The 22,899-nt window shown below is 41.5% G+C and overlaps 1 protein-coding gene across 5 annotated transcripts in view; it reads left to right on the top strand.

The window, feature by feature from the left end:
* Nucleotides 1-22,899, top strand: part of abcc5 (ATP-binding cassette, sub-family C (CFTR/MRP), member 5) — a 142,824-nt gene that overhangs the window by 47,987 nt on the left and 71,938 nt on the right. For all 5 annotated transcript variants that reach the window (XM_070883412.1, XM_070883410.1, XM_070883413.1 and 2 more), the window contains exons 11-15: nucleotides 3,784-4,131; nucleotides 4,405-4,476; nucleotides 6,485-6,609; nucleotides 10,486-10,558; nucleotides 19,532-19,735. In XM_070883412.1, coding sequence (XP_070739513.1) covers nucleotides 3,784-4,131; nucleotides 4,405-4,476; nucleotides 6,485-6,609; nucleotides 10,486-10,558; nucleotides 19,532-19,735 — 822 coding nt within the window. The remainder of the gene's footprint in view (nucleotides 1-3,783; nucleotides 4,132-4,404; nucleotides 4,477-6,484; nucleotides 6,610-10,485; nucleotides 10,559-19,531; nucleotides 19,736-22,899) is intronic.

The following is a 22,899-nucleotide window of genomic DNA, read 5'->3' as shown; positions in this document are numbered from 1 at the left end:
GGCCTAACATTCGAGAAAAAATGCGCCCAGCGGTAAAAATTGGCGTTGCACGAAGATTAGCGGTGCAAACCGCAAATTTACTGCAACTTTTCTCAGAGGCCGATACCGCTAAGAGTTGGGCCTACGGAGGGGGGAAAACACACACATTTTTTCCAAAAAATAAAATATCACAAAACTTTCACATGACCCTTTTCTAGCGAATTGCTGCAAAAGAATTTAAAAATAAAAACTTTAACTTACTTTTTTACAGATCTTCATTACGGCCATTCCAATTCAGGTTTCTCCCCGGTGTTTTTTAAAATCCTATCTACGGGTCGTCGTTGAGCCAAATAGCGGGCGAAATCGCTTTTTCCAGTCTTGCACTCCGGTGGTCCGCTCCCCAGCGGTATTTCAAAACCGCCGGCGCAAGACTTCAGGGAATTTCCCGCCGGACCGTTTTCCGCCAAAAACGGCAAAATACCACCAAAATTCCACAAGGTTGCGCAATTTTCAGCCCATAATCTTTTCAGTTAAGCTACACCTATTGAATGCTTATTTTTAAGAACTTAGTCACTTTCTCTCAAATGGGTTAAATTTGTCTCGCCTATTTAAGTACCCTCAATAACTACAATCAAGAAAAGGAAACCTGGCACACCAGTACCAGTTGTCTGCTGTTTTGCAATAATTTTCTGCTAACCTGCATTAAATTGATGTTGATCCGGTGCACATCGATGTCTTGCATTTTATTAATAGTCATGATAATCTTGCTATTTTGAAAAGTTAATAAAATAATTGTTTTGAGTACCCTATTCAAGAATTTAAAGTTCAACTGATCTGAAGTTTGGTGCCTGCTAGTTTATCATTTATGGAGGGAGGAGAGGAATCTGTTTAAGTGCATCACAAGTAACTTTTTACAATATTAATTGCATTATCTGGTTTTTGCTCTGAATTTGTAAATTAGAATTATTTTCCAATGTTGAGGATAAATTTGAAACATTCGGTGCACTACAGCATTTGTCAAGCAGATATTGTGGCAACATACTTTATTTTTAGCACCAATTGTTTCTGGATCAGAAATATGTTCAAAGTTTTTCCTGTGAGATCCAGGTAATTTTGAAGTGTGATGGACTATTGGATGGTCTAACATGCTGCATCCAATTTCTGTAAGAGTACTGCAGTAATCGAATACTAATTGGACCTTACAATTTGTGGTTCTGTGCAATGTTTGGCACAATCACACAATCTTAAACACCTATTAATCTAAACTTGAAATAACTCTGGAATCAATTCCGACAATTAAAAAAATATATTTCTTTTGAAAAAGAACTTATCTGTTGAGAAGCAGGATTGAGTGTTCCAGTGATATTCAAACACTGCTTTATTATTTTTCTTCCCATTGAAAAGTTAGGGAAGGAAATGAATGGCTCTTAAAGTAGGAGGTCAAAAGTGTCTCAGTTCAATTAACCCATGTTTTGTCCTATAGTACTGTTTTTTTTTAGTGTTTGTTGAAATCTACCATTGGGTGCATTGCAAGTGCTCCAAACTGCATAAACTTTCCAGATGTCAATTTTCTGTGTTAGCAAAACATTTGTCCTGTTTCTAGAGTAGAATAAGTAACCTGTGAAGAAGCCGAGACCACAAACCCTTCTATCCAAGAAAGCAATTGAAATCACTTTTGTTCATTACGTGATCTTGAATACTTCTGTGTTCTGAAGCTGGTCAGTCAGGTAGTCCCGGCTACATCCTGTGGTTGTATTAAATGACTTTGTGTTCTCATCCTGAAAAATGAATGCTAATTTTGCGCAGAATAGACATTGTTGTTTAAATAATTAAGCTTTAAGCATGAGAAAGCAGCCTAATGGATTTTGGTCATATGTTGACTTGGATTGTATTACTAACACTGTATGATGTACACACTTAATGTATCATTATACATACCAGCCTTTATGGCTGGTATATATAATGATACAATACGTTTTTTTGCAGACACATTCAAGGTACCCAAACTGGTCCCAGTCATTATAGTGACTTGTGTAGGACAGTGCATCTTTTATTTATCTCCTTACAATCCAAAAACATAATTTTATTTTATTAGGCTCAATTTTAATTTTGACCATAATAACACCTAGTAATAACTAAAACAAAATATAAACATTTTACAAAACTTCTAACTTTGGTTTTAACTTCTGTTTTATTTTTAATTATATAATGTGAGCTGCTGCTGCCAGTGTAACTACTCCAGCATTAGTTGTCAGGTTGAGAAGGGGTAAGAATTATGTAAAGGATAAACTGAAAGTACTGTTCAATATTCATGTTAAAAGCTTAATGCAAGCAAATTCCAGAACCTTAATACCATTCCAGATTGCAGTAGCACATAATTGTTTCAATTGGGTGATTTGGCAGTACTTAAATATTGCAAAATGGGTTATTAGCTCAAAGCTGAGTCAGTGCCTTTGGTTGAGGTATTTTGTTTTAGTACAGCTGGAGCACGAAAGTGAAGGCTGAAGAATTATACCTGTACTACAGCTCACTACTTTACCACTGCTAAATTGGTTTTATACTTGATAAGAAAAATGTCCTTTCTTACATTTCTGCTTGTGTATGACATTTGATATCTACAAACCAGTAACAGGAATGAAGTTCCTAATCATCTCACCTGAACAAGAGTGGAAATAATTGTTTTTCTCACTTCGGGTTTACTTATGGGGGACTGAATAAGAATACGGCTCTTGATAGTTTACTGCCGATATAATTGTCTTGGCCACTGCTAAATTCTATGTCCAGAACAGTGAAATCCTGTACTACCGTGCAAAAAAAAAAAAGGAATTTGATTGATTCAGTCACCTGTAAACCAGTGGCCTGATAATGTATGCACTGAAAATGTTGAATGGAAATATATGTACAGGTGCAGGAATGTTCCTGACTCTGGGATGATCGGTGGCAGGGTCGTCTGGAATACGAAAATGTTCTGGAATCTGGACCTGACGACTCTGCAGACCTTGGGGCCATGCTGCTGCCCTTACCTCAGGGCCACCTCGGCAAGGTCGGCCAGCCCGATGACGACCACCTCAGCGGGGTCGGCCCGCCCGGCAACATCTTCGGCGGGGCCGGACAGCCTGAACAGCTCCTCGGCGGGAATCCCCACCCCCTCCTTTCTGACGTTTCGAAATCCGGAAATACCCGAACCTAGGCTCAGATGTTCTCGGATTCGTGACGTCAGAAAGCAAATCGAAAGTCCGGAATATCCCGAAATACGGAAAGCCTCTGTCCCGAGGGTTCTGGACTTGTATCACAATAGTGGGGTAGGAGCTGTTTTTCAGTTGCTATTGAGCCATATTCTTGGGCAGAGCAGATAGTTTTGCTCTGTATCTGACAGAGTGCTCGGAGTTGATGCTGGGTATTAAGTTAAATTGTTCCATTACACAGCACTGAGATCCTGAACCTTGAGGACATTCACACACACATTTTAGAAATCAATATATTTGCTAACCATTCACTTTAAAAAAAAAAATATATTTTTTTTGTTTACATATATGAGCAGAGCTCCTAATGCATTTTAAGTGCCAGATACTCCAGTGATATTATGAAAAAGTAAATCAATGTGATCCTATTAATTTTAATTATGTTCCATCTGCGCGTGTCTTGCCAGACTGTAATTGACCCTGGAGTTAGTTGCTACTAATGAGCTATATTTGCTCTTCAGCAGCTCCTCCTTTAGCCTGCTGCTGTATATTGCTGCCTGTGCCATTGGCTTATCCTCCATTGACCAGATGTCATAACTTTACACCTCTTCAACCTGTTCAGAGTTTATTTCTAATGGAAGAGTTTCACATCATAAGAAAAAAGCCAGAAAGTTCTCAAACCGCCATAGAGCTGAAAAACGCTACTCTGGCTTGGGACTGCCCAAACTCCAGTGCTCAGTCTTCACCCAAGATGACCCCCAAGCTGAAAAAAGACCAACAAGAATCCAAAGTGAAGAAAGAGAAAAAGAAAATACAGCAGAATGTGCAAAATGGTCTGCTAACTGAGCAGAATGGACATCTTCTAATAGACAGTGATGAACAGACCAGTCCAGATGAGAATAAGAGGATTTCTTCGACAAATCCCAGATTACAGAGGACTCTGTACAATATCAACCTCTGCATAGAGAAGGTAAGAAAAAAAATCCAGAGGTGGTTTAGTTATCACAGGAAATGAGAATTAATAATGGATATTTGAAGTAAATTTTATTTTAAAATATTTAATTTAGTTATATAAATTGCAAGGTATTGCAGTCTAATTAATTCATTGTAATTAGTGAGAAGTTCTTTGGATACTGGAAATTCTAATTTCATGTTAAAGAAAATTAGTTTTTCAAACCAACGTCTGCAGTCAACAATACCTATAGCTAAAGTACTAAGAATTGATCAATATAATTTCTGATAGGAAAAGCTTGTCGGAATCTGTGGCAGTGTGGGAACTGGAAAAACGTCCTTGATTTCTGCTGTTTTGGGACAGGTGATTATCAAAACTTTTAAGATATATCTATAAAATATTTGCAGTATATCCAGTAGTCACGTTGAGGTGCATTTATAAAACTGTTTGTGGACTAAACTTACAAAATTGTAGATAATCTCTTAAAAGAAAATGTTAAGTACTAGGATGGATCTGGAGGTCATTGGGTTATGCTAGAACAAGTTAACCTTGCCTTATACAAAGAAAGATGTGCATTTATATAGTGCCTTTCACGATCGCCGGACATCTCAAAGTGCTTTACAGCCAATGAAGTACTTTTGGAATGTAGTCGCTGTTGTAATGTGAGAAACTCGGCAGCCAATTTTGCACACAAGCAGGCTCCCACAAACAGCAATGTGATAATGACCAGATAATCTTTTTTTGTTATGTTGATTGAGGGATAAATATTGGCGAGGAAACTGGAGATAACACTTCGAAATAGTGCCATGGGATTTTTTATGTCCACTTGAGAGGGCAGATGGGGCCTCGGTTTAAAGTCTCATCCGAAAGATGGTGCAGCGCTCCCTCAACGCTGCAATGGAGTGTCAACCTGGATTTTTTGCTCAAGTCCCTGGAGTGCAACTTGAACCCACAACCTTCTGACTCAAAGGCGAGAGTGCTATCCACTGAGCCACAGCTGACATACAGAACAATAGTGAGGCCAAATCTTGAATATGGTTTGCAGTTTTTGATCTACTTCAAAAAGGATATTGGTGCATTAGAAATAGTTCAAAAAAGAGTGAACAGGATTATGCCAGCTAAGTAATCAAGAAAGTTGAACTGTTTAAAATTGTTTTTTCTGGAAAGACGAAGGGAAGACATTTTAAAAATCATGAAAGATAAATGAGCATAAATCATAAACAAGCAATTTAATTTGGACAATAGGATAGAATTACAGGATTGACTGCTGTTGAAAGCAGATTCAGTAGCAACTTTCAAAAGAGAATTGGATAGATACTTGGAAAAGGAAAAAAAATTGCAAGGCTATGGGGAAAGAACAGAGGAGTGGGACTAACTGAATAGCTCTTTCAAACAGCCGGCACAGGCATGATGGGTTGAATGGAAGCCTCCTGTGCATACTGATTCTAAATACAAAGTTTACACACTTTGAGCATAATTGGAGATTTGAAAAAAGCGTTTGCTCCAAACCATAAGTATATGTGTGGAACAATCGCTGAGACTCTTGAATCAATTGATAACTTTTAAAAGGGTAATGGATCATTGTTAAGAAATGGTATTCTGGATTAAATAAATATGAACAGCACTGCTTCACTTTTCTTTCAGTGAGGAAGGTGAAGGAGCTCTTTTTTTTCTCTCTCGTTCCATTTTAAAATCAGCAAAATCTTGTTTCACTCACTTGGTCCCTTCTTCAAGGTTGTTTGTTAAATATCTTTGTAGTAAAAAATCTAATAATCTTTCCAACCACTGCAACAAATATGTTCCCTCAGCAATGTAGTGATCTTGCTTGCAGACTAACTTCCAATAAGAAGCTAATTTTAGGCCCACCTGACAGTTCAGACGATAATGTCAATGAATAGTTGTAGGGCTCAGGAACATCCTATAGTTTGATCTCCAGTCCTACTGAGTTAGCTGATCTCAACTGGGGTGATGGTATAGGAGCTCCAGTTAGGGTTCCCACTCTTGATTGCTATCCAGCAAACCTCTGCTGGAAGTGCATGGGGTTGTTAATGCACATAATGTTCATGATGCTCCACTTTAAATTCTTGAATTAGGCAATTGCAAGAATGCTTTGGAACAGTGTGGTGAAGTGCCAGGTAGTTGTACTTCCTTTAGCTGGTATGAATGGCATAGATGAAAACAATGAAGCAGAACTTCCTCTGTTCTCGAGAGCAGGGGATGTGGTAACTGGGATGGGAAAAGAAATCTGGAGGAGAGAAAAATGAATGGAAAGGGTTGTGTGAGTTAGAAGTAAGAGTCCTTCACCTGCTTTCTTCCCCCACACCTCTCCCCCTAGCCCAAAGAAAACCTGAATTTTCATTGCTTATTCCAGATGACCCTGATGGAAGGAAGTATTGCAGTTGATGGAGATTTTGCTTATGTGGCCCAACAAGCATGGATTCGAAGTGCCACTGTTCGAGATAATATTCTGTTTAACAAAGCATACAATGAAGAAAAGTAAGAATTTAGGAATTACCAAGTAAATTGTTGGTAAAATATGCAAATATTCTAAGTACAATGGGTTACTTGGACAAATGAGAAAAATGTGTAGCAATCTTAACAGAATCGGCTGATATTGAGAAGAGGAAACTCATTTGGGTGAAACTGGATTTTATGAAATAGTCTGCTGTTACAGCTGTGTAAATACTAATCATAAGGTACTGTTTAAGTTTGACTCCAAGACTTGAACATTGTTACTGGGGAAAGTATATATAATTGCAGTAAATAAAACGTATTACCCTGTACATCATTAGTAATTCCATGCATTCATTTTCCTTTCAAATAGAAAAGGGAAGGAGGACTAGAGTGTCAATAACACACAATTAAATATTTGGGCAGGATGCTGAATTTATATTGCTTAGTTTGTAAGCATTCTTCATCCATCCTGAGCCTTTGTCTTGCTCCAGTCTACCGAAGGCAAATGTGGTTCAGGCTTTACATATGGGGCATTGAATATAAAAGGTGGTAGTGATGCTGAATTTGTGCAAGATATTGGTTGGATCACAGCTGGAAAATTGGATCCAGTTCTGGACAGCCCTTTAAAGGGAAGGTATTAGAACCATGGAAAGGGGACAGAGCAGATTCACTAATTTGATGGGAGGAATGAGTGGTTACAGTTTTGTAAACAGACTTGGAAAATTTAGGGCTTCTTTTCACTGGGAGAGAGAAAGTTAAGGGGGATCAAAAAGGTTTTCAAAATCATGAAGGGGTTGATTGAATATTTGTTTCCATTGGCAAATCATTACTACAGAGACATTGGATTAGCTTTTAGATCCGTGGAAATGAGAATGTAAGTGCACGAAAGGAGGACCTGTTGTCAATAACTGCAAAAAAGCAATTGATTCTTAAAAGATTACAAAACAGCCCTAATCAATGTCACATTGAATGTGACTGATGTAAATTATTCCTCCTCATTCTTCTCAACCTGTCTGCAGCCTTTTGATATTGTTGACCACATCATCCTCCTCCAACACCTCTCTTCCATTGTCCATTTGGGTGGTACTGCCATTGCCTAGTTCTAGTCCTATCTATCCAGTCGTAAGCAGAGAATCTCTTGCAATGGCTTATCATCCCGCTCCAGCACCCTTAGCTCTGGAATCACCTAAGGATCTCTCCCTGGTGTCCTCTTGGTTCTCATCTCCATGCTGTCCCTCAACGCCATCATCTGATAACACATCATCAGATTCCACAGGTATGCTGACGTGTACCTGACCACCATTTTTCTTGACCACTCCACTGTCTCTGATTTTATTGCGTATTATTGATACTCTAGTCCTCCTTCCCTTTTCTATTTGAAAGGAAAATTAATGCATGAAATTACTAATGATGTAATACGTTTTATTTACTGCAACTATAAATCAGAAGTGAGTTCTCAGGTAACTGTACAGTCCAATGCGGGAATTACAATCTCTAACAGGTGAGGCAGGTAGTTGTTGAAAGGAAGGGTGGGAGGTTGGGGAGTCTGGTTTACCACACGCTCCTTCCGCTGTCTGTGCTTGATTTCTGCATGCTCTCGGCGATGAGATTCGGTGCTCAGCGCCCTCCCGGATGCTTACGAAAGGATATACTTGCTTTGGAGGCAGTTCAGAGAAGGTTCCCTTGGTTGATTCCGGAGATGAGGGGGTTGACATGAGGAAAGGTTGAGTAGGTTGGGCCTCTACTCATTGGAATTCAGAAGAATGAGAGGTGATCTTATCGAAACGTATAAGACTAGGAGGGGGCTTGACAAGATGGATGCAGAGAGGATGTGTCCACTGATGGGGGAGACTGGAACTAAAGGGCATGATTTTAGAATAAGGGACTGCCCATTTAAGATGGAGATGAGGAGAAATTTCTTCTGAGGGTTGTAAACCTGTGGAATTCGCTGTCTCAGAGAGAGCTGTGAAAGCTGGGATATTGAATAAATTTAAGACAGAAATAGACAGTTTCTTAAACGATAAGGGATTATGGGGAGCGGGCAGGGAAGTGGACCTGAGTCCATGATCAGATCAGCCATGATCGTATTAAATGGTGGAGCTGGCCTACTCTGCTCCTATTTCTTATGTTCTTATGCTCTTCCTCCACTTTGGGCGATTTTGGGCGAGGGTCACCTATGTAAGGTCCAGTAGTAGCAGAGAAATGGATACCAGCCCAGGAGAAAGTAGATTTCTGTCTGGGACACCAGCAGTGCACTTAAGTACAGTAGCATAGTGGTTATGTTACTGGTCTAGTAATGCAGAGACCTGGACTAATGATTGGGAGACATGAGTTCAATCCCATCATGGCATAAAAAGCTAGTATCAGTGGTGGTGACCATGAAACTGTTAGATTGTCGTAAAAACCCATCTGATTCACTAATGTCCTTTTAGGGAAGGAAATCTGCCATCCTTACCTGGTCTGGCCTATATTTGACTCCAGACCCACAGCAATGTGTTGGACTCATAACAGCCCTCTGAAATGGCCCAGCAAGCAGTTGTACCAAACTGCTTACAAAGAAGTATCCCTCCCTAACAGCACAATGGGAGTACTTTCACCACACAGACTGCAGCGGTTCAAGAAGGTGGCTCACCGCCAGCTTCTCCAGGGCAATGAAGGATGGGCAATAAATGCTGGCCTTGCCAGTGATGTCCATATCCCATGAACGGATAAAAAAAAAATAAAGTGCAGTCAGAAGCCACCAGGTAACAGCAGCAGGTGGAGGATGGATTGACAGGTAGAAAAAGTTACCTTAAAACTTAAAGCGACTAGCAGAGCAGAACCACAGCAGCCAAGTCTTGGTAATTTCCAGTAGAACAGCATAGTCCTGATGGCAGAGGAATCCACAAATTGGGAAGTGAAATTGGAATAGAGTTCCCACCGTTGAAAAGAACATGCAAGGTCGGGGGATGTTCGGTGGATTCTTCAACCAACAATTACAATCTAACATCTGTTCTCTTTAAAGAGGCCAACAAATGTGCCAGTTTTTGTGGGTGTCACTCAGATATTGCACCATATACATCCAACAATATGGTTGCTGTAACGCCTAAGCTTTGAACTCTAGATTAAAACCACAGAACAATATGGCAGGCTGTTGCAAATGTATACATATAAAATTTGACAGATTTCTGTTTTTCATCTAGTCCATGAATCTGATCCATGAACTTCAAAATTAAAAAGTACTTTTGCACTTGTATTTGATTTGTTATGTTTCACATCATCTATAAAGGCCAGTTGATAATGTGGTGATATGTGCCATTGGCCAATCATAGTTTTTATTCAAAATTCCTATATTTGATGTAGCTCTGTAATTCCCTGTCCAAACCTCTCCGCCTCGTTACCTCTCTTTCCTCCTTCAAGGCGCTGTTTAAAACCTACCTCCCTGACCAAGCTTTTGGTCACCTGCCTTAATTTCTCCTTATGTGGCTCAGTGTCAATTTTTTTTTGTCTTGTAATACTCCTGTGAAGCGCCTTGGGACATTTCACTATGTTAAAGGTGCAATGTAAATACAAGTTGTTGTTGTTGTAGACAGGTCAGGTATTTTGATAAGCTTGCGATAGCAGTATTACAATTCTGTAACTTGGCCTGTGTTATTTGTAAACTGATAGCTTTAAACAATTCAACACTGCCACATTATACAAGCATGTAATGCAGGAGTTTTAAAAAGTGCTAATTGCTGTACTGAATAATGTATAATTTAGGAATTGGTGTTTTAATACCTGTGTACTGTTAATATTTGATATGATTTATTGGTGATCTTGTTGAAGTATATTATTTAACCTATCTGTTGAAGATCAGAAATGCTTTTGGCCTGTGGCTATTTTTGACTGAAATCTATGTATTGAGTGAGATTAAATTAGCGCTCTCCTTCAACACAGATATAATAATGTGCTTGCTGCGTGCTGCCTGAGATCGGATCTTACAATATTACCCAATGGGGATATGACAGAGGTATGGAAAGTGCTAATGTTTCTGTTGTAACTATGTTGAATGTTTAACTATCAATTTACTTAAATGACTTATTATTATTTCATATTGCGTGAATGAAGTGTATTAATCTTTGAAGACTTTCAGCCTGCTGAGAATTGTTTTTTTTAAATTAACTCCATATGCTTTGAACAATGGCTTGCCTTGATGGATTCTGTGGAAAATTGTTGTTGTGTGACTCCAGATAAGTGGTACGACGTGCTCTACTTCTGTGTCTTACATAGCCCCAGCTAAAGGTCCTTGGCTTCTTTTGTTGACTCTCTTGCCGCTAAATATTTAGAATAAATTCTCCAGCCTCAACAAGAATAGGTTAGATTAGCCATATACTTGAATATCAAATATTCTGTTAATTCATCTAGCCAGCCAAAGTTTTTGGGTTTCCTTTGTGTTGTTTGACAGATTACAACAATGGGAAGTGCAGGGATCTGTGCTTAGACCCCTGTTGTTCACCATATAATGTAAATGATTTGGGCTTGGAAATTGGAGATAGGGTGTCAAAATAGGCAGATGATATTAAATTGGTAATAATGTGGTGCATTGTACAGGAAGACATAAACAGACTATATATAGAAATATAGAAATTAGGTGCAGGAGTAGGCCATTCGGCCCTTCGAGCCTACACCACCATTTAATAAGATCATGGCTGATCATTCAACCTCAGTACCCCTTTCCTGCTTTCTCTCCATACCCCTTGATCCCTTTAGCCGTAAGGGCCATATCTAACTCCCATTTGAATATTATCTAACGAACTGGCCTCAACTTCTGCGGTAAGAGAACTCCACAGGTTAACAACTCTCTGAGTGAAGAAGTTTCTCCTCATCTAGGTCCTAAATGGCTTACCCCTTATCCTTAGACTGTGACCCCTGGTTCTGGACTTCCCCAACATCGGAAACATTTTTCCTGCCTCTAAACTGTCCAATCCCATCAGAATTTTCTATGGGATCCCCTCTCATTCTTCTAAACTCCAGTGTATAAAGGCCCAGTTGATCCACTCTCTCCACATATGTCAGTCCTGCCATTCCGGGAATCAGTCTGGTGAACCTTTGCTGCACTCCCTCAATAGCAAGAACGTCCTTCCTCAGATTAGGAGACCAAAACTGAACACAATATTCCAGGTGTGGCCTCACCAAGGCCCTGTACAACTGCAGTAAGACTTCCCTGCTCCTATACTCAAATCCTCTAGCTATGAAGGCCAACATGCCATTTGCTGCCTTCACCACCTGCTGTACCTGTTTGCCAACTTTCAATGACTGATGTACCATGACACCCAGGTCTCGTTGCACCTCCCCTTTTCCTAATCTATCACCATTCAGACAATATTTTGCCTTCCTGTTTTTGCCACCAAAGTGGGTAACCTTACATTTATCTACATTATACTGCATCTGCCATGCATTTGCCCACTCACCTAACCTGTCCAAGTCACCCTGCAGCCTCTTGGCATCCTCCTCACAGCTCACACCACCACCCAGCTTAATGTCATCTGCAAACTTGGAGATATTACATTCAATTCCTTCATCTAAATCATTAATGTATATTGTAAATAGCTGGGGTCCCAGCACTGAACCCTGCGGCACCCCACTAGTCACTGTCTTCCATTCTGAAAAGGACTCATTTATTCCGACTCTCTGCTTTCTGTCTGCCAACCAGTTCTCTATCCACGTCAGTACATTACCCCCAATATCATGTGCTTTAATTTTGCACACTATTTGAAAGTCCAAATACACCACATCCACTGGTTCTGCCTTGTCCAGTCTTCTAGTTACATCCTCAAAAAATTCTACAACATTTGTCAAGCATGACTTCCCTTTCATAAATCCATGCTGACTTGGACCGATTCTGTCACTGCTTTCCAAATGCTGTGCTATTTCATCTTTAATAATTGATTCCAACATTTTCCCCACCACCGAAGTCGGGCTAACCGCTCTATAATTCTCTGTTTTCTCTCCCTCCTTTTTTTAAAAAGTGGTGTTACATTAACTACCCTCCAGTTCATAGGAACTGATCCAGAGTCAATAGAATGTTGGAAAATGATCACCAAAGCATCTGCTATTTCGAGGGCCACTTCCTTAAGTGGGATGCAGATTATCGGCCTTCAATCCCATCAATTTCCCTAACACAGTTTCCTGACTAATAAGGATTCCCTTCAGTTCCTCCTTCTCGGTAGACCCTCGGACCCCTAGTAGTTCCGGAAGGTTACTTGTGTCTTCCTTCGTGAAGACAGAATCAAAGTATTTGTTCAATTGGTCTGCCATTTCTTTGTTCCCCATTATAAATTCACCTGATTCTGACTGCAAGGGACCTACATTTGTCTTCACTAATCTTTTTCTCTTCACATATCTATTGAAGCTTTTGCAGGCATTTTTTATGTTCCCCGCAAGCTTCCTCTCATACTCTATTTTCCCTCTCCTAATTAAACCATTTGTTCTCCTCTGCTGAATTCTAAATTTCTCCCAGTCCTCAGATTTGCTGCTTTTTCTGGCCAATTTATATGCCTCTTCCTTGGATTTAACACACTCCCTAATTTCCCTTGTTAGCCATAGTGAACCACCTTCCCCGTTTTATTTTTACTCTCGACAGGGATATACAATTGTTGAAATTCATCCATGTGATCTATAAATTGCCATTGCCTATCCACCGTCAAGTCTTTAAGTATCATTTGCCAGTCTATCCTAGCCAATTCACGTCTCATACCATCGAAGTTACCTTTCCTTAAGTTCAGGACCCTAGTCTTTGAATTAACTGTGTCGCTCTCCATCTTAATAAAGAATTCTACTATATTATGGTCACTCTTCCCCAAGGGGCCTCGCACAACAAGATTGCTAATTAGTCCTCTCTCATTACACAACACCCAGTCTAGGATGGCCAGCTCTCGAGTTGGTTCCTCGACATACTGGTCTGGAAAACCATTCCTAATACACTCCAGGAAATCCTCCTCCACCGTATTGCTACTAGTTTGGTTAGCCCAGTCTATATGTAGATTAAAGTCGCTCATGATAACTTCTGTACCTTTATTGCACGCATCCCTAATTTCTTTCAGGGTGGGTGGATAAATGGCAAATTAAATTGAATCAGGCACTTAATACTTGGAAGGTAATAAACTAAATGAGTACAGGAGCAAAGAGATCTGAAAATACAGATACATAAATCGCTAAAAGTAGCAACACAAGTTGGTAAGGCCATAAAGAGTGCAAACAAAGAACTGGGATTCATTTCTGGAAGAATAGAATACAAAAGTGGGAGGTAATAAATTTATATAGAATGTTGGTTAGATCCACACTTGGAGTGCTATGTGCAGATGTGGTCTCCGTATGACAAAGCATATTAAAGCACTGGAGAAAGTGCAGAAAAGTCTTACCATGAAGTTACCAGAATTGAGAAGATGCAACTATCTGGTAAAATTGAACAGGCTGGGGCTCTTTTTGTTGAAAAAGAGATTAAGAGGAGACTTGATAAGAGTTCTTTAGAATTTTGAAGCAGTTTGATAGGGTAGATGCTGAGAAACTGTTTCCACTTGTGGTTGAGTCCAGTACAAGGGGCCATAAAAATGAGATAGATACTAGTTACTAACAGATAAAATAAAGAAATTAGGGTGAACTTCTTTGAGAGTGGTGAGAATGTGAAACTCGCTGCCACATGGAGTGGTTGAAGCACACAGCATTAATGCATTATGGGGAGGCTTGATACATACTATTTCCTTCTCCCTCATGTAATAGGGGGCCATATGTTCTGACGCAGGGTCATCGTACTGAAACGTTAACCCTGTTTTTCTCTCTCCACAGATGCTGCCTGACCCGCTGAGATTCCCAGCATTTTCTGTTCTTATTTCAGATTCCAGCATCCGCAGTATTTTGCTTTTGTGATAGGGGGCCAGTTGAGAAGAATAATTGGAGTGGAATATAGACACTGGCATAGACCAGTTGGGCCAAATTACATATTTCTGTGCTGTAGATTCCATGAACTGGATAATGACCATATAAAGATATGCTAAGCTGTTCCAATTATACAATGAAAAATGTATCACTTTTAGATTATATGGTAACATGCTATTTGTTTCTTTTGTCAAGGAATAGTGAAGGGTTGGGTATGCGGTTTGAAAAAATACCCGAGAGGGGAAATGAAAAGTGGCATGACTGGGTAACGGGAAGGCAAGGAGAGAGGGCCCAAAAGAGAAGGAAAAGGGAGATTGAAGTAATGGGCTTGGGTCTGGAGAGCAACCAAATGGATACGGAAACTCATATTACTTAGGTATGGCACAGTTTGGATAATTATGTCCTGGTTGTAAATGGCAAATAGGAAGGAGACAACAAGAGAGAGTCTGAAGTTAGTGGTGGGACGAAGTTAACTTTTAGTAGTCAGCTTGGAGCATCGATGGGTGTGGAGGGCGAGTGTGTCCAGGAGCTATTTGAAGGACAGAGTATCAGTAGGAATACTGCTAGAGGTATTTCCTTAGAAAATAGGGAGCCAAGAAGCTGTGAAGAATTCGAGCATGGGCCAGCATAAGTTGATCCAGGGGTGCAGCAGAAGTGAGTTGTGGCCTCAGTAATTTGCAGTGCACACCAACAGATCCTGTATTATCAACGAAGCGATGAATGGAGTCAGTGACAATGGGAAGCAGACAGAAAGTGGCAGATTGAAGATCATTCAGCAGTAATAGAGCAGACTCAAGAGTAGGAAGGGAACCAGCAGAAGCAGATCAGATCTAGCTCAGCATAGAGAGAAAAAAATCCCAGAAGAGTTAGAGTCGAAATTGTCTCGGCGTAGGAAAGGGTGGCGAAGTTGGACGTCACAATAAGGCAAACGAGCCAAAGGTGGGCAGAGGAAACGTTTCAAGGACACCCTCAAAGCCTCCCTGATAAAGTGCATCATCGTCATCATCATCATCATCATCATCATAGGCAGTCCCTCGGAATCGAGGAAGACTTGCTTCCACTCTTAAAATTAATTCTTGGGTGACTGAACTGTCCAATACGAGAACAACAGTCCAAGTCACAGGTGTGACAGATAGTCGTTAAGGGAAGGGGTGGGTGGGACTGGTTTGCCAATGCAACATCTCCACCGACACCTGGGAGTCCCTGGCCAAAGACCGCCTGAAGTGGAGGAAGTGCATCCGGGAGGGCGCTGACCTCCTCAAGTCTCATTGCCGAGAGCATGCAGAAATCAAGCGCAGGTAGCGGAAAGAGCGTGTGGCAAACCAGTCCCACCCACCCTTTCCCTCAATGACTGTCTGTCCTACCTGTGACGGGGACTGTGGTTCTCCTATTGGACTGTTCAGTCATCTAAGAACTCACTTTTAGAGTGGAAGCAAGTCTTCCTCGATTCCGAGGAACTGCCTATGATGATGAAGGTCCAGAAGCAGTGGAGAAATGGAATTCGCCCCAAGGAAAAGTGGATTGATGTTCAGGACCCACAGAGCAGCAAAATAAAGCTGTTTTTCAGTGCGCTACTGGTTTCTCAATCAGCTGGTAACATGTGTGGATGGGCTGTAGGCGAGAAGAAGTTATCTTAAAACTTGAAGCAACTGGGTTACAGTTCAGACTCCTTGCAGTCTAGTCCAGTAGAGCAGCGTGTCCTGTTGGAAGAAGAATACAGAACTTGGGAAGTGATATTTAAGCAGAATTCCAGCAGTTGAAAACTGTGAAAAGGAAGGGTGGGGGATGGGCAGTGGGCTTGGCACAGGTAACTTTTAATTTGCAGCTTGAACTTGTAGTTTGCACAAAAAATGCACGCACAATTAGTGCTAGTGGAACTTCAACACTGGAAAAGCAGAGATTTGGGGAGAAAGGACAAAAGCTGGCAACTTGACCAAGAACAGAGTTGCAGAGCAAAGGAGCTGCTAGCCAAGGAACCATCTTGAATGAACTTCAAAAGTTTCTGTAGACATTTTGGGGCCGAAATTGCCCTTCGCCTGAAACGGCACGCACCTAACTGCTCCGTGCACCCCAATGTATGGAGCGGACATTTCGGCAATTTTCAGCACTTTGGTTTTTGTTTCCAGTCGGAGCAGTGTTGGTGTGGGGAGAGGGGCGGAAGTGCGGGTGGGTCAGAGTGGCCAACGCTTCAGGTCATCAGCGTCACGCTGAAGCGTCACAACGTCCCTCCTCTTCAGTTAAAGGGGAGGGCCGCTGCGAACTCTGCAGCCACTTTAGTGGCAAACACTGGGCCACCCAGGTAGGGATTTGGTCAGGCCAGCGGCATGGAATCCAAGAGGGAGTGCCAGGCTGCCTGTTTGGCAGCCTGACCGAACCCGTGGGCATAATTGTCGGCCTGATTGGCAGTCAGCCGACAACAGAAAATAAAATGGAGTCGCAAGAAGCACAACCTCCTCTTTCAGGGCGGCCGTGCCGCCCAACCACAAGAAGGGTACCGACAGAAAAAGCTGTCGGTGGCGGCGATGGTTCTGCGGGGCAAAACCGCACGATGGACGGAAAGGGGTCGCCGCATGCCTGATGTCACAAGAACACGGGGGTGTCCGGAAACCCGTTCCTGCCGATTTCGGCCTGGGGGCAATTTCGGAAGGGTGGTCTATCCATCTGACCCCCAGTCGGTAAGGCCTCTGCTCCATTCCTGCCTTTTTAGTGGTGGTAATGGAGCTTATGGAGGGGGGCAATTTTGGCACTTTCATATTTCCCCTGAGATCAGCAGACAGAGCTAAAGTTATGTAACTGCTTATTGGACTGACCAGCTGTGGCTCAGAATGATGCCAGGGATAGGATCTAAAGTTGTGAGGAGAGACTCGAAATACTGAGACCATTTTGCTGGAGCATGAAGACCAAGAGCAAATTGAATAATGTTTTTTAAAATGATAAAAGGGCTTTGATGTGATGAATAGATAAAGACTATTTCCTCTGGTTGGTCATGAGAAGCTCTTGGTTCCAAATTGTCAAGAGTGAGAATAAATTTATTTCTGCAGAGCGCTGTTAGATCATGAATACTTTCCACAGGGAATAATTGAGGCATGGACCATTGTGCATTTTAAGGGGAAAGTGGATTTCTATTTGAAGCGGAGGAATATACAGGGCACTAGGCTATTCCAGCAAAGACCTGGCACACACACTGGGCTAAGTGATCTGCTGTGCTGCAAATGTTTATCTTGCAGATATTCTTCACCTCTTTCTATACTTTTGTTTTGCCTCTGAAGCATATTGGGCATTGTCTCTATATTAAAGGTGCTAAGTTAATGCAGATTGTCATGACATTTTTTTATGTGCATGCTTAGTATGTTTCTCTAGGATGGCTCTGGTCCTTTGCTTTTGTAGGGGACAGCTTTTGATAAATGGCCTTTGTTCAAAATGCTTATCACAGTCATGTTTTAAAATAAATCTTTAGTCTGCTTTGTGCATAAATATACCCTTAAACTCAATGGCCCCAAGTTTCCACATGAGTTGCGCCTGATTTTTAGGAGCAACTGGTGGAGAATGGACTATCTTAGAAATCGCAATTCTCCACATTTTTTTTTCTGCAGTTCTAGTCAGTTAAACCAGTTTCACTTTGGAACAGAATTTTTTTTCAAAAGGGGGCGTGTCCGGCCACTGACGCCTGATTTCAAAGTTTCCACAGTGAAAACGTACTCCAAACTAACTTAGAATGGAGCAAGTGAAGATTTTTGTAGAACTGAAAAAACCTTGTCTACACATTAAAAAATCAGGCGCAGGTTACAAATTAGGCGTCCAGAACGAGGTGGCGGGGGGGGAAGGGAAGTCATTAAATTCTATAATAAATCCTTATTTATACTTATACAAATATTATACAAATAAATCCAACCTGAATAAAAATTTATAAGCAAAGAAAAGATTAAATAAACCATCTTCCTACCTGTGTGAAAGTGCTTCAGCCAGGGAGAATGCTGCAGGAAGCCTCAAGTTGAGGCAGCCATTCCCGCGGGGGGGGGGGGGGGAGGAGGAGGAGGAGGAGGAGGAAGCCGTTCGTTCCCGACGGCAGTGGGGGGAGAAGGAAGCCGTTCCCGACGGCGGGCGGGGGGGAGGGGGAGGTAGGGAGTGCGGGTCCGACCGACTGACTGAACGCAGCGGGGGGGGGGAAAGGAAGCTGTTCCAGACGGCGGGCGGGGGGGGGAAGGAGACAGTGAGAAGGCTGCAGGAAGCCTCAAGTTCAGCAGCCATTCCAGACGGCAGGGGGGGGAAGGCCGTCGGGAAACGGCTGCCTCAACTTCTGAGGCTTCCTGCAGCCTTCTCACTGCTGCAAGAAGCCTCAGTGCTGATGTGCTGATGGCAATGTGCTTTTATTAAAAAATGTTCAAAAATTAAACAGCTACAAAGAACTACAAAAATGGCCGAGTGCCAATGTTTCTTTCACACTGCGCGTGCGCGAATGCTCCAACACACACGCGCAGGGTTGCCGGCAGGAAAAAAACTAATTTAAATGGTACCCGCCCCCTCCCACTTGCAAAATTGGCGCGAGTGGTAGGCTCCGCCCCCTGGGCGCCTAGCCAAGCAGACATGGAGCTGCAGGGCACTCCAGAATCGCGCGTTTTTTTTTCGGCGCAAAAAACGGGCGCCCAGCTCCGAGGGGCGCCCGTTTTGTAGCGTGTGGAAACTTGGGGCCGATGTTTCTCTTGCCTGTTATGCAACACCCATCTGTACTATCATTTAAACTGAATGGACTCCATTACCCATTATATATGTTTTAATTCACGCTCAACCTTTACAACATAATTAACCTCGAAATTATCTCCATATGGCCTTCAGTGATTTGGAGGTATCAAAGTATCTTGGTAATATTACCACTGCAACAGTACTCTGCAAAAAAAAAAGCAACTATTAGATGAGAGGTGATCTCATTGAGACATACAAAATTCGTTTGAAACTATGGTAATGATGGAGTCTGGCTTCAAACCAGAATCATTGTATTGCTGACTCAGCATTGAAGCCAGAATTTTACTTCTGTGGACTGAGAGCATTGTACTGTTTGGTTGGCACACAGGTGGGAGAACGTGGGGCTAACTTGAGTGGAGGACAACGACAGAGGATCAGTTTGGCACGTGCTTTGTACAGCGACAGGAGTATTTACATCTTGGATGATCCACTCAGTGCACTGGATGCTCATGTAGGAAACCACATCTTTAACAATGCTATTAAAAAGCAGCTGAATATGAAGACTGTTCTCTTTATCACTCACCAGCTCCAGGTAACTTGAATTATGGATAAAGGAGCTGCTGCTATGAAATAGTAAGAATCTTTGAAGCAGACAAATTAAATAAGAATTGAGATTCCTTTTCTGATTTTTATTTTTTGATAAAGAAAAGATTTTATCAGTTGTATTTTCACTGAACATTGTATAGTTACACAGTTTCTATCTGTTTGATAACTGGCACATGTCCAAGTAATTAATCCAGCCAACCTGGCGTGAGATTTTTTGAGACTCCCATTATTATTTAATTAACAGGGCTTTTTCCATGTTAACATTAGCGACAGTGAAGAGAATGTATTATTGTGATCACAGTTGTGCAACTTATAGAAATTTCAATATTTGCAGGAGAAAAATGATGGGCAAAATGAGCCCATCTGTCGATCACTATGATGTAAAATTGTCATTGATTGATGTACTCTAAAACATGAAGTTGAGCTTTGCAAGCATAAGTTTTGTACAGCACAACTTGGAGTTGTCCATCAAGTTGACATTTGGAAATTGTATCCATGATAACCTTACTCTGCACCAAAATACTCAATAGTTTCTAATAATTGGGGACCTCTTGAAAAAAAGTGATATTGGAAGGATATCATGGTGCAGAAATTATATCTGTTGCTTCTAATTACTTCAATTGAGAGTTGGCATGTACCAGGGAATTAGCCTATTATTTAGATAGATAAAGGACATTTGGTAGTCTAGACAGATATTAGTTTCACTTTAGGACAGCTTGTCACTAAGCCCTTGGATAATCGAATGGTGAAGTGCTTCTCTATTTATCCCCTGATGTGGCTGAACCCATCAGGAAAAGTTAGAGCTTGCTTAACTTGTGCAGTGGCTAATTCTTGGACCATGAAATGCCAGGTTCTGCTCAAGACCATTTTCAGGGTGGTGACTTACAGCATTCTGCATTATTTTACTCGGCATTGCAATCTTGCCTTGATAGCCCACAGTGATTAAAAACTTGATTGCTGTAAGCTTGCATGAAATGCAAGTCTTCAGAGCTACATTCCAGTTTTTGTTTTACACTTTTGTACTTAAAGTTTGTATATGGAAATTGAAAGAATGAAGAACAATGGGAGATATAACTTATAACTATGGGAGATATGAAGTATAATGTGGATAAATGTGAGGTTATCCACTTTGGTGGTAAAAACAGAGAGACAGACTATTATCTGAATGGTGACAGATTAGGAAAAGGGGAGGTGCAAAGAGACCTGGGTGTCATGGTACATCAGTCATTGAAGGTTGGCATGCAGGTACAGCAGGCGGTTAAGAAAGCAAATGACATGTTGGCCTTCATAACGAGGGGATTTAAGTACAGGGGCAGGGAGGTGTTGCTACAGTTGTACAGGGCCTTGGTGAGGCCACACCTGGAGTATTGTGTACAGTTTTGGTCTCCTAACCTGAGGAAGGACATTCTTGCTATTGAGGGAGTGCAGCGAAGGTTCACCAGACTGATTCCCGGGATGGCGGGACTGACCTATCAAGAAAGACTGGATCAACTGGGCTTGTATTCACTGGAGTTCAGAAGAATGAGAGGGGACCTCATAGAAACGTTTAAAATTCTGACGGGGTTAGACAGGTTAGATGCAGGAAGAATGTTCCCAATGTTGGGGAAGTCCAGAACCAGGGGACACAGTCTAAGGATAAGGGGTAAGCCATTTAGGACCGAGATGAGGAGGAATTTCTTCACCCAGAGAGTGGTGAACCTGTGGAATTCTCTACCACAGAAAGTTGTTGAAGCCAATTCACTAAATATATTCAAAAAGGAGTTAGATGAAGTCCTTACTACTAGGGGGATCAAGGGGTATGGTGAGAAAGCAGGAATGGGGTACTGAAGTTGCATGTTCAGCCATGAACTCATTGAATGGCGGTGCAGGCTCGAAGGGCCGAATGGCCTACTCCTGCACCTATTTTCTATGTTACCTGAGGAAGTCTTAATGAAGTTAAATCTCAACAAAGCTGCCTCCTCATGTGGCTCAAATCTATTGTAATTGAATGGTGTTTATCAATGTCATTGCTTATTGTAATGTTTATAACTTTCACTGCTGATTATTCTGGGTAAAGACTTGTAGGCTTATTCCAGTTCAGACTGATTGCCACAGGTGCAATTTTTTCTGAGGTGCGAGTGTTGAGGCATTTTTCTTCCATGAGAAGGCTAAATCCTACTTTTATGTAGTGGTCAAAATTGAATTCAAGAATGAAGATGACTGAATGGAAAGTTATCTATTATCTTCATTTTTAAAAAAAAGGTTGATTAACTTTTAATCAGAAAAAATTAGTCCTTCAAAAAAAAGGCCTTTTGGAATAGTAATGGAACTCGGCACAAGAGTAGGGACACTGGGCCACAATGGATAAGATGAAGCAGAAAAACAAAATATGATGACAGTTTGGAGCTGCAGGGTTGCTGGTAAGTTGCTTTGTTTTTCAGTTTGGCAAAGTAACTAGTTCGTGGCTAATTGGCAAGTGGAATTATCTGAGCGTAGTAAGAACATAAGAAATAGGAGCAGGAGTAGGCCATTTGGCCCCTCGATCCTGCTCCGCCATTCAATAAGATCATGGCTGATCTTCTATCTCAACTCCCATTTTCCTACACTATTCCCATATCTCTTGATTCCCTTAATAACCAAAAATCTGTCGATCTCTGTCTTGAATAGACTCAACGACTGAGCCGTCACAGCCCTCCAGGGTAGAGAATTTCAAAGATTCACCGTGAAGAAATTTTTCCTCATCTCAGTCCTAAATGGCCGACCCCCTATTCTGAGATTGTGACCCCTTCTAGACTCTCCAGCCAGAGCCCAGTAAGAATTTTGTATGTCTCAATGAGATCACCTTTCATTCTAATAAACTCTAGAGAATATAGGCCTAGTTTACTCAATCTCTCCTCATAGGACAATCCACCCATCCCAGGAATCAGTCTGGTGAACCTTTGTTGCATATCCTTCCTTAGGTAAGGGAATCAAAACTGTACACAATAATCCAGGTGCGGTCTCACCAGGGCCCTTTAAAATTACAGTAAGACATCTTTACTCTTATACTCAAATCCTCTTGTAATGAAGGGCAACATACCATTCATTTGCTTTCTTAATTGCTTGCTGTACCTGCATGTTAACTTTCAGTGATTTGTGTATAAGGACACACAGATCCCTCTGAACACCAAC

The sequence above is a fragment of the Pristiophorus japonicus genome, chromosome 6, assembly GCF_044704955.1.
Source record: "Pristiophorus japonicus isolate sPriJap1 chromosome 6, sPriJap1.hap1, whole genome shotgun sequence".
Taxonomy (NCBI): domain Eukaryota; kingdom Metazoa; phylum Chordata; class Chondrichthyes; family Pristiophoridae; genus Pristiophorus; species Pristiophorus japonicus.
This window is presented reverse-complemented; position numbering and strand designations above follow the sequence as displayed.